Below are 12,975 nucleotides of genomic sequence, written 5' to 3' on the forward strand. Positions count from 1 at the left end.
GGGTAGATGTGTATTCGGGTAAAAGACTTATTCCGAATGGTCCAAAATAGTCAACTCATAAATCTATCTAGCGTGCATAGAAAATTTTCAGACTCGGCCAATTCCACAAACCACATCTCGCACGTCGATTCCCAAATATTGATTGGGAAAAATTGCATATACTTACTATGGAGAACAAGAGTGGTGTATCTATAATTTCAGAGGCAAACAAAATTCATTTTCGTCGAGCTGAGTTTCCGTCCGAAATTTTATTTGATTTCGCACGTTTTTCGTTCCTGCTTGTAGGTATTTCGACGCAAAGGTAACATTTTCTCATTTCTCACAAAAAAGTTGGATATTTGTTGAGCGAAACGAGATTTGAGGAAATACCCTTTTAGTTATAAGAACGACCCCAAATTTACGCGGATTGTATGCTATGACCTATAAAACGCATTTTCCTTTCCTATGTTATTCCAGTAAAGGATTTGCGGTTCTTGTCGAAGTTTAGGTCTTAATAAAAGGAAAATGTGACACTTATTTTGTATTCAGTGTTTGATGACGTCATAAAATTTAACCTAACAACAATATGGTGTGAATCCGGTCAATGTTGACTGGCCATCGAAGTATAAACAAATTTCCGGAGTTGTGTCAAATGGGCCTATCCGGCACTGCGGAGGCGGTTCGCAGTGCCAAGCCGCCCCCAACTGAATTCGCATGCTATCAAACCTAGAGACGCTCAGGACGCGCATTCTATCACCGCCGCGAGCATCAGTAGGTTCAAGTATTGCATCGCGAAATATACGCGCGAGTGACAAGTGCGACGGAAGTCAAATGCAGCAGACCCTAGGGGTGCGTGACGTGGGGATGGAGCCGGACGAGCAGCATTTAGCTGAGGAATACGTGCAGGAATTTGTACTTGATCATTTAGGTGATGTTTCCGTCAAAAGGGAAGACAAACGTCTCCAAATGGAAACGGAGTGGGTTTCCGCTCCCGATGAGGACACCGAGAAAGTATGTAGAAATTGGAACGAAGATCGGCGCCTACCACCGATTTCTCCACCAAATTCCGGCATATACGGCGCCCCAACGCAAATGTTTTTAAATATGGCTCTAGACCCAGGTACTCCACCAGATACGCCACCGAGTCATTCACCAGCTCCGTGTCGTCCATCGGGATTCGTCGATGACATAATGTATTATTACCCAAATCCTAGACCAGAGCCTCAACCCTTGGATTTGCGACCAACCCATTCGACGTTAAACGAAGGTGGAGAATGGGAACGCCGAGAATACATTCCTGCTGGAATGCTCATCGACCCAACTCATCATCACCATCACCACCATTTGCTACATAATCAAAGGCCGCAGTCCTGCAGCAGTGGCGGTAGTGCGTTATCACCCCGCATGAGCAGTAACAATAATAATAACAGTGGCTATTCTACATGTAGTGAAGATGTTTATCTCAGTGACCACATGCTGATATCCTTATCTGTGCGAGAACTTAATAAAAAATTACACGGCTGTCCGCGCGAGGAGGTTGTGCGCCTTAAGCAGAAGCGAAGAACACTCAAAAACCGAGGATACGCGCAAAATTGTAGGTCGAAACGTCTTCAGCAACGCCAAGATCTCGAGGTAGCTAACCAACATTTACAGGTCGAGTTAAATCGAACCAAAGTAGAACTGGCGAGGGTAATTCAGGAACGGGATATACTGAAGCAACGGATTCAGCTGCACAGTCGCCTACCGGGAGGGCAACATAATCAAAATTCCGAAGAACAAAATCCCACCGAATTTTACCTGTGACATTACTTCCCGGGCAGGAGGACGTAGTATTCTGCCCGACGCTGCTACCATCATTCAGCCCCCCCGAAAGTAAAACCGAAATGTAGTGAGAATGTGTGAAAAGTGAGTGGATTTTGAATGCGGTAAATCGTTGCTTCCTTTGTTGTTTTTTAGCTTTTAAAGAAATGACGTTTATTTGTTATTGTTAGAATTTTTTCAATTACATGTTAGTTGTAGTATTAAATACCCCCGGGGCTAAATGCATATCTTTTTATTATGAGTAACTAGTGGTGTTTGGGCAATCATTTTTTCTTCTCTATTTTTATACGATGGTGATGCGAATAGCATCTTACAGAAAAAATAATGACCCTTAGTTATATTTTTCCTATAACTAAAGTCATAATGGTTGTGTTTTAAAATACAATGTTAACACTATTACTATGTTATTAAATATTGTAAATAAATTTAGTATCAATAAATTATGGTTTAGAGAGAACCTGTGTTAAATTCAAAGCATCATTGCAGGAATGAGATGAATAAGCAAAACACCCGTTTCTGTAACAATTCTGCCGACACTATCTAGGCGTCAAAGGTTGCAGACATTTTTTCCCAGCCAATTAGATTATTACAATGTTATCGGGAATAAGGTTACATACATTCCTATTTAAAGGCGCTTAGTCTAAATTTAGAGTCTGCTAAATCTCACCTCTTGCTTTTTAATTATATCAGTCTCCAGTCGCCCATGTTTTATTATTCCTTCGTAATAAGGTTAAGTATACAACAATAATTACGAAGGCCTCTTTCTCCAAAACAAAAACAAATTCCTACTATAAAATAAACACTTCTTAGTTAACTACCGCAGATTTGTTTAGGTGAAAAACTTCCTGGATGTGAACGGAAATCTATTATATTTACCAAAATAGGGAATGACCTTTTGTACGTACAGTAAAATTGTACAGGTATACGTAATTGCAAAGGGCGTCGGCGTAACATGCGCGCCGTCGCGACGCCTCGCACCAATGGCAAGGGTAGAGAAATGTTATTGGTCAGCACTTAGCTTTGCTCGAAGAACTTTCGACTTTTTTATGACGTCATTCTCATTAGCGTAATTGTTAATTGTATCTTAAATTTAAAAGCCCTTTCGCAGCGTTGGGCGAATTACTTTCAACATTTTTTCACTTAGGTAGTCTACCCTGATTGTGCAGTTTTTAGGTGTACCTACCTACATCGTATTAATGTGCTTTGTACAATCGACATTTTCATAAAGGTGGGAAAATTTTCACCACAAACCGCCCCGATAAAAATTTATTTAAAATAGGTAAACGTGTTGCATTTTGGAAACATAAAGGGAATGTGAAAATCGCTCAACCGATTATTCGGCATGTAGACGGTTTCAGTGAAATAATTATGTATATTGTAAGTACATTTTTAAATTGCATCAGTCTGGAAAGTCAATTTTCCTCGAAATGCCAATGTAGAGAGGTGACTCGACTCTTAGGTAGCTCCCCGGATAGGATTTTTAAATATAATATTTACTATAAGCATAATGAACGATTCTGGACGAAAAGGTTTTTAAATCGATGCGGTTTATTAACAAAAAACGTCGTGTTGAAGATTTCATTCAAGCCCCTCGCATATCTGAATAGTTGAAACTGAAAAAGAAAGGGATACGCATTTTTATACACCGAAAAATGAGAAAAATATCGCTCAGTCTATTTTTTCAGAATATGTAATTCACTACAATCGACTACGGCCGTTGAATTGTGCGCTTCCAATTTTTGCAAATCACTCTTACGACACGGAGACAAATTGTACACGAAAAGGAGCTATTTTTGAGTAGGTAGCTAATATTAATCTGAAAATCGGCCTGGAAAGCTCTTTCATAATTTCTTTCATCTCTTAACGCTATGATTTTAACCCCCAATTTAAACAGCGACCGCAAAATAGTGTCAGGGCATATTGGTAGAAAATGATCCCTAGGGCCTAGACGTATCTACTTCACAAATAAATAAGTCTTAAAAAGATACCCCCGTCACCTATTGATTATAGACTGGTTCATTTTATTTCATAATTATTCAAAAGTAGCTTATGAACTTTATTTAACTTGGGTGAATAACAACTTCGGGAATAAAAATACTGCAAGATATACAATCGATCAGTACCAATACCTTCGTTAAATGCTCGGTTAAATGCCTTTTTTAGGTCAATACGGTAGAGCTGTTCACCATATACTTAGGTTAGGTGGTAATAGTATAATAAAGATTAATTAATTTGTTTAAACAATACTTAACATTTAGAAAAAAACTAAACACGGATTATCTTTATGTACAAGATCACAGGCCATATCTATGGAACCGTTAATTGCACAGATTAAGGAAAAAGTTTAGTTACCAAAGGGGACAAGAGGTTTGCCCTCGGGTTTACCGCTGGAGAGAGGCCCTACATGGTTAAGTAGGAATATGGTTTTTCCCTATAATATACCCAACAAACATGCATAAAAAATACATATATAGCAATCTTGTATGAATTTTGCATTATTTTGGTGCAGCACTTGCGGTAGCTCATAAAATATGAGGGGTGGAGGAAGGGGAATATCTCCTTAAGCAGTTGAATGTAACTTTGATTTATCTAGGTTAACCGATTTTTACATAATTGGTCTTATTAAAAAGAGCTCTCTATCTACCTATGGTTTTGGAGCTCCCTAATATGATAGACATCCTTATCTTGGACTCAGTGTATATTATATTATGTTATACATTTTTCAAAATTTTGAAATGATATGTTTCTATCGTCAGCCATTTTTATTGATTGGAACCAGCTGCCTTACCATGGATACAATAAAAAAAAGAAAATCTCCATGACCATAACCCACTCGGGGTATATAAGGCTTTCATTTTTGGTTCATGGCTAAAATTTAAAAAAATATATACAGGGCGATTCAAATTCGAGGGCCACCATGGGGATTTCGGGAACTGTAGGAGATAGGTAGGTAGTTTAAATTTGACCAAGTTGCGTAATTTGATGCTTAACAAAATGCAGTTTTGAAACTTAAAAAATTCCGACTACTTTCGGAGATATCCGGAAAAAGCCGAAACTTTGCAAAATAAATCGTTTTTATTTTTTACTGAAGTTATTGAAAAAGATATTTCGAAATAAATGATACATTATCATGGCCACTTCTTCCCTCTACAAGATGCTACTTATAAATTTTAAGTTTGACGTTTCGTCTTCAGTCAACCATCATCAACTTTGTTTTTTCTTATGGAAGTATTTTTAACTTTTTGTGTCATTTGATGGAGAATTTTTTTCTGATTTCAAAAATGTAAACATCACTATCTTTTAATGATAAATAGCGCTATTAATTCGTAAAATCGCAAGGAACTACGTGCGTACACCATCTAAGACAAAGTTTTCTAGGCAAAAAAGAAAATATTTTAATAATTTAAAGAAATTGTGATGTTTATATTTTTGAATTCTCTATCAAAATACCCAAAAAGTAAAAATTACTTCCATAAGAAAAAACAAAGCGGAGACGAAACGTCGGATTTAAAATTTGAAACTAGCATCTTGTAGAGAGACAAAGGTGGCCACAATCATGTGTTATTTATCGAGTTATTATTTTGCAAAATTTCGGTGTTTTCCGGATACCTCCGAAAGTAGTCGGAATTTTTTAAGTTTTAAAACTGCATTTTGTTAAGCATCAAAATACGCAACTCTGTAAACTACCTATCTCTTACAGTTCCCGAGATCCCCATGGTTGCCCTCGAATTTGAATTTTGTTGTGACACATAAATGTAATCCGGAAAACAAAATGTAAAAAATTGACCTTAATATATACAGCGTGTTCCATTTAAAAAATACCAACATTGGGTCAAATCTCAGAAACGGTCATCCAAAATTTTATTTGCTATGCCACTGGATTCTGCGTAAAAATATTTAAAATAATCAGCGTTTACCTTTTTTTCTGTCTTACATGAGTAGTAAGTAACGGCAACATCCCAAAAACTCAAACTTCTCGTTTTTACCTTGTATTTCAGAAGCAAACATAGCTATACATCGATAGTTTGTGGTGTTAAAAGTTTCACAAAAACCAAAATTGTGGCCGGGTAAATACCAGATTCAACAAATTACTAGGTACCTTTTTTATAATTTTGAGAAAAAATTGTTTTTTGTTACTATTTTTTTATTGCTATTATATCATTTTTTTAATGTCATACCTATTAATCCCATTAAATTTTTTTAACGCACAAAATATCACAAAAAATAGTTTAATAAAAAAAACAGACAATAAAAAAACTTGAATATCAATCAAATTTACCAAAAGCATGTTTTTCTGGAGCAAAAAACAACATATTAAACAAAAAGTTTGTTTTGATTCAAGATGTTGCAGTATTTTTTCCGGGATTTCTATACGAAAAATTATAACATTATTCAGTCAATATAAATAATGGTCACATTAACTACGTGCAATGCAATGAGTGCATGAAGTTAGCTATAGGAAGAGTTGATAAATGGGTAAAATCAAACAGATTATCTTTAAATGCATCAAAGACACAAACCATGACACTAACGCTAAGGAAACAAAAATTCATTAATCAAAATTCAGATTTTAGGATATTGGGAGTAACGTTAGATCCACATCTAACTTGGAACAGACATGTAGCTATTCAAAGTGCTAAATTATCTAAAGCTATATTTGTTATCAGGAATCTTAAAAGAGTTGCTTCAATGGAAACTGTAATTACAGCCTATTATGGCATTTTTCATTCAATTTTATCATATGCAATTCTTGCATGGGGCCATTCGAAACATGCAAATACTTTATTTGCCTTACAACGGAAGTGTATCCGAATAATAAAAAATATCAAGTACAGAGAGTGCTGTAGGAGTGGATTTGTTGAGCTAGGTATCTTGACACTCCCTTGTACATATATACTTCAATGCCTACTCTATATTAAAGAGAACATAGTTTCACAAACTGTAAAACAGGATTTGCATAGTTATAACACAAGGAACAAAGAACACATTTACATAACTTTTCATAGGCTCAATAAAACAAAGGATGGCGTATCATATTATGGGATGAAGTTTTATAATGCACTACCCACGAAAACTAAAAACTTAGATTCACTATCATTCAAAGCTAGTGTAAAGGAATATTTAAAACGTCGAGCATTCTACTCACTAAACGAATTTTTGAACAATAGTTTCAATGACTTAGATTGCTAGCTCTGTTTGTGAAGATGTTGCGATTTTGTTGTCTAAATGTATATTTATTTTGTCCTTTGTCATTTTACCTAATTGTCATCTTGTCTAAGAAAATAGGTTTTAAATTTATATTGTACTTATTGGTAGATAATTTTATTTATGGTCAATTATGTCTGTGAAAAAATGACGTGTGAAAATACTTGTAAGTATAAATCACCAATAAAGCATACATACATACATACATACATACGTAGACCGTAACATACAGTGTGTCAATTTGAAAACTTTCGCGAAATAAACAATTGGAAAAACGCGCTGTGGAATAACTGTCATTGAGGTTGGGGGAACTAGAACCACCACGGATTGAGTCGCTTTCATAAATACCGGCAGTTGGCACCATCTTGGTAATCTTGGAAATTGGTAAATAAATGAAGATTTTGCTCTACCAACTTAACCTCGACCTTAATCTACAGAGATGGCATAAAATATGGTTCTTCCCAAGGAAGCAAAGTGTTTTGTCTCAACTCCGCGTGAAGTCAAACTGTTTTGTCGTTTTTCCAACGAAATTTGTAAATAAATGAAGATTTTTGCGATGAAGTTCTCCAATATCTGGTTCTGGCACGACTAAAGAATGTATAACAAAGAACCACGAATATTTTAGGTATTGTTTTCTTAAATCTTCTAAAATGAAGATTCTGGTCTACCAACTTAACCTCGAAAAAGAGAGATGGCATAACATTTAGTTCCGCCCTATAAAATCAAAGGTTTTGTCGTTTTTCTGACGAAATTGGCAAATAAATGAAAATGAATAAATTTTACTTCCTCTGATTTTATTCTCTCTAATAGAACAACGTCCAGTAAAACAATGCAGATTTTTTTTAAAATTAATTTTGGTTGTGAAAGGACACCGTTCTAAGGATTTGGTATGTAAAAGGTGGCAAACAATGCGATACTGCATCAGTAGGTCCATTGCAAAAATTAAAAAAAAGTACCACTTGTAAGTACATACCTACTTACGTGTAGAATTTATTCGTGTTGGTAACAAAGCATGATTTTTGAATCTTTCTCTTTCTATTTCTACACAGTATTTGTACACTTTTCAGAATTATTTACCCAATTGTGATCTTAAGGTAATTTTTGCTAAGTATCACTTAGCCTCTGTATCAGTGTTACCAAAAAATAAACACTAATTTCATATGCAATGACCTATTATTTTATTAGGTACGACATTCTAATCGTTTCCAGTGAAACCGGAAGTGACTGTCAATTGTTTCTTTTCTGCTCAAAATATGCACATTTTCAATCCTACGGGTGATACAAATTTCAATTTTTTAACTGAAATGTGAGCCTGGCAGCCTGGATAGTAGTTTCATTGTCACCCGGTATAACAAGAGACACAAGTGTATTTAGCAACGTAATAAATAAATAAATAATCATTTTTCAAAAAGCTGACTATTTTATAAACGGCTGTATTTATACTGCCATTAATCAAGCAGAAGATTTTTAGATGTGCTGATGAGGAGAATCACCGATTTTCTTGAGTAGTTCCTCGGTTTTTCACTTTTTGAGTGGGTACAAGTATCAAATTGATTGCATTTGCCATCTTCTTTTGGGAGGGCGAACTCATCAATCCATTTATAAACCTTCCCATTACGAAACTACGGCCTAAATGTTACCTTTTACTTTACTTAAGACGCATATGGTACTTATAATTATGTACTTCCAACACTGGTAACACAAGCGACACGTGTACCTAAACATGATCAATTATTCCATTCTAATAACTAATTGCCAACAGGTTAACAATCTGTTGGAGTGCATTGTCCAATTTTCAAAAAGTATTGCGCTATGTTCTTGTTTTGCTACACGTGCAACACTTATCGATTTTAGATCGGCGCTATCTAGTTTCCTAATTCCTTTTGCAGCTAGAACATGAAGATCCTACTCCGCCCTTATCGAGGCCCTTATAGACCACTGACGAGTTGACATTAAAACCCTTTATACCAAATTTACGAATAAACATCTCTAAAATCTTCAATTAGGTAATGCAATTCAAGTTTCAGTGGTCATTCAACCTCTTGCATATGCTGGATTTATTGCGCATATCGTAATTACCGAAAGACACGTCTGCATTTTTGCAGGATGGTACAAATGTTACCCAATCATTTCTTTATACATTATGTAGGGCAAAAGTGATCGCCTCCGACACTCTTATTTTTTGCAAAATACGCGTGCAGAGGAAAGTAGGTAGCTGGTAGCCCCTTGTACATCACTTGATTATTATGGATCCTCAGATCCTTTTATAGTTTTGTATGACTAGATATGTAACAATTCAATATAAGTCTTATCTGTGGTGTAGGTCAACAGTTTTAGAGCAAAATCTACCCAAAGTTATTCTTTATATATGAATTTGGAGTTGTAGAAAGCTTTCAGACCGTTTTATTTTTGCACCGAAATCGTTGGAAAAGGAAAAGGCATGATTTTGATTGATTCAATCATCATCATGTTCACCCTTACTGGCCGGCCAACACTGCACCTGCACCGCGCCTTAAAATCGTTCTATCATTCCCAAATTTTACTCATATACATATATTCTTTATAGCCTATATGGATTGAAGTTGCGAAGGTTAACATAATTATTGGTCGTTAAAAATGTGAGGTAATATCGAGGATCCTTCGATATTCCATTGGACCGGTTTATTCCTAGATAATACATATTGACACATATACAGGGTGTTCATTTGAAAACTTCCCATCACGCCTGCATCACGGCTTTATCGAAAATCACTGATTGAACGTACGTCAAAAGATTTGTCCAGGGGGACACAAGTTTTAATCAAAAACTACTTCACCCCTTTCTGCCCCCCAGTGTCATTCACTTAAAAGTTTTAAATGACAAGTGGTATCGAGTAATAGCTTGTTTGAAAGGTCTTTCGAAGTCCCTTATTTTGACGTTTGATTTTTTAAAATCGGTCGATTCTTTTTCGAAAAAAATAGAATAAATTCCACTCTTCCGGCTAGTGTGTAAACCATTTTGTACGTAAAATCTGAATAAAAAAATTCATTTTCACTATCCCAAGATTGTCACAAAGGTATCTGATAGCAAATTAAATTCTTTCTTTCCCATAGCAACAAATAAGTGATATTTTCGTTTGTTTTTGTTTTCTATCTGAACAAATTAAGATAAATCGATTAAATAAGTTACACAAAGATTTTTCTAATTTTCTCGAAAACGAATTGACCGATTTCAAATGAACACTCTGTATGATCTAAGGGTTGTGCGAGGGGTTGTGTTTAAACATGCAGTCCATCTCTCCGGAGAAAGCTTCGTTCCTATTCTTGGTGTGAACTGTTAAACAGATCAGGCATCTAAGTTTAAGGTACGTCTGGATTACATATTTTGAAATATTATCAGATTTAATTTTGAGTATCCTTATCCCAAGCTCTGCTTTAGTACTATAACCAAAGAGTAACCATCTTTGCTATAACATACGAACGTTTATGTGAACTATGATTGGTTTTGTTTCTGGCGCAAAAATTTGTTTGTCTCTACACATAGGTAACATAAAAGTCCATCTCGCCACTGAAAAGTGTGTGAAGTATGGAAACGTACGAGTCCTTTTAGAAGAATTACGTTAATCAAAATGTTCAGGTGGTAATTCTAGCTATAAATTAAGTCGCTAGACGAAATATGGTAACTATACATATTTCGCTTTACAACTGAATTTTTGCAAATTTATTTGTAGTCTCACTTTGGCTGGCTGACAGTAAATGCGCGCCCGTAGAAGAATGCTTGTAGAAAGACGAGGAGTGTACCTACAGAGGCGGTGTAATTAACAACTTTAGGGACGGGGCTACATGGCGTGAGTTCGGCGCCATCCCCGAGCGTGTAATGGAGATTTTTCAATTTTTTCCTATCTTCTTTTACAGTTTTGGTCCGATTGTTTTCAAGTGGGTGTCGTCGGAAAGATCTTGTAAACGGATACAACTCTTGCGTGGTGGCGAAATTTTGTTTTTTCCCTAGAGAAGAAATTAACCACCTTTTGCAAGGCACGCGTCTTCGAGGTGTACGACTTTGGGTCTCTCTTCCTCTCGTCCTAGTGTCACCAAGCTATGAGAAGTACATAAAAATGTAGTACTATTTTGTGGCGGGTTTATAGCGAAATCCACCAAAATGCGAATTGCGGGTGAACGGGACGCCGGAGGTGGGTACCGGCAAAGAGAATGTGGTAGCCCCCGACAATATCTTGCTGATAGTATAGTCAACATTTCAATCGCGAATTGCGGGTGAACGGAACGCCGGAAGTGGATACCGACAAAGGGAATGTGGTTGCCCCCAACAGGATCTTATTGGATGGTAGAGTCAACACTTCAAATACGATTTGCGGGCAAACAAGACGTCGGAAGCGGGTACCGACAAAGGGAATGTGGTAGCCTTCAACAAGATCTTATTGATGGTGGAGTAAAAACTAGCCAATACTGATATGCTACACAAAAATACGTCGAAGTCCCCTCGATCTCACACGAGAGCTTTGATAATTTTGTAATATTCAACGGTCTTAATGGAGATAGAGGCAAATCCTGAAATGAGTACTAGGGATACTTCAGGAACTATGGTCAGGGACCATATGTCGACGTCGAAGGTTCTGCATGCACAATTGTTATATGCACACCATTTACAAAACGTACAAATATTTCCCGATTCTCAAACATTGTGAACCACGACCTGAACCTTGTACATTTTAAGGCATCGGTGTCGTCATGATTTTAACCAACGTATACTGTATGAATCCACTTTCTACAAGGATGGTCATAACATAATATTAACAATAATTCGTACACTCGAACACGTCGAACACCCTCAGACTGTTATAAAAACTAGAAGCCAGTGGGGGTTTTTCGTTAATGTGTGGGCTGAAATTCTGAATAATCATTTACTGGGATCCTAATATATTACATGTATACAGGGTCGCTGGAAACGGGTGATTATCGGAATAATAATACAAAATATCGAAAAAAGTTTCATACAAAAGTTTTGGAGCTATTCATGTTAGTAGGGGAGCTAGCACGAAATCCACTGAACGAGAATGATCAAAATTTTAACCGATGGAGTTCCATTTTGCCCTATCAGAGTATTCTAAAATCGATCGTCTGCCGTCTCAGGTCATACGACTTAAGGCGCTGCGGGTACTTCTTGCGGTACCAATTCTACGGGGCAGTAATAATTTTAATTATTCATGGCTGGTCACAAAGGCGTGGCACACCAAAATTGCATTTTTTTAATTAAACACCTTGTACATTATTCTGTTTAAAATTCGAGGGCCATTCATGGGGATCTCGGAAGCTGTAAGAAATAGGTAGGTAGTTTATAGTTGCCCAGAAGGTGTAATTCTTTCGAATCCAAAAATGACAATATTTTTAAACACTTTGCAACACATGAAGTGATAATTTATAATTTATTAATATATTAATAATTAATTTTGACGATTTCTGTTTTATCTATTGTTATGTCTCTGTGATTTCTTCTTCTTGTCCCTCTTTTACTTTTTGTTATTTTTAGTTCACCATTTCAATATCAATAAATTCGAATAGATAATATGTAGTATAGGTTTCTTGGCGGTGGTTTCTAAATGATGCAATTTTCATGTGATCCTGCTTAAATTTGAAAGATGTCAGGTCAGGTTACGAAACGAATATGGCTACTAATTTGAAAATTAAACGTTCCTGGCTAATAGGGGTTCATACCAAAGGTAGATATCTGATAATTTAGCATTGGAGTAAGCTATTATTGTTTCTTTATTTTATTTATTTATTTATTATCCCTCTCTTGTTCTGGGCCCTCAACAGGCTTGCGCCCAATTACAGAGTGACCCACATAATGCCTTGTAACTACTTAGATGGTTAAAATTTAAATGGTAAAGCGTTTAATTACGCAATGGTTAAAGCTTCCACCTTCATGTTACTTAGGTACAAAAGACACTCAAAGGGACTTTTGGAGACGTATAC

At 36.1% G+C, this 12,975-nt stretch overlaps 1 protein-coding gene across 1 annotated transcript; it reads left to right on the forward strand.

Moving 5' to 3' along the window:
• Window positions 1-740: 740 nt before the first annotated feature.
• LOC116174177 (transcription factor MafA-like) lies at window positions 741-2,257 on the forward strand. Its single transcript, XM_031492048.1, has one exon. It carries the CDS (start codon window positions 811-813, stop codon window positions 1,780-1,782), a length of 972 nt encoding a protein of 323 aa, XP_031347908.1. The 5' UTR covers window positions 741-810; the 3' UTR covers window positions 1,783-2,257.
• The last annotated feature ends 10,718 nt before the right edge of the window (window positions 2,258-12,975 follow it).

Source organism: Photinus pyralis, unplaced genomic scaffold (assembly GCF_008802855.1).
Source record: "Photinus pyralis isolate 1611_PpyrPB1 unplaced genomic scaffold, Ppyr1.3 Ppyr1.4_LG6, whole genome shotgun sequence".
Taxonomy (NCBI): domain Eukaryota; kingdom Metazoa; phylum Arthropoda; class Insecta; order Coleoptera; family Lampyridae; genus Photinus; species Photinus pyralis.

What these genes read in the sequence shown, in the direction of transcription:
- LOC116174177 (XM_031492048.1), top strand. Translation starts at nt 811, where the DNA reads ATGCAGCAGACCCTAGGGGTGCGTGACGTGGGGATGGAGCCGGACGAG.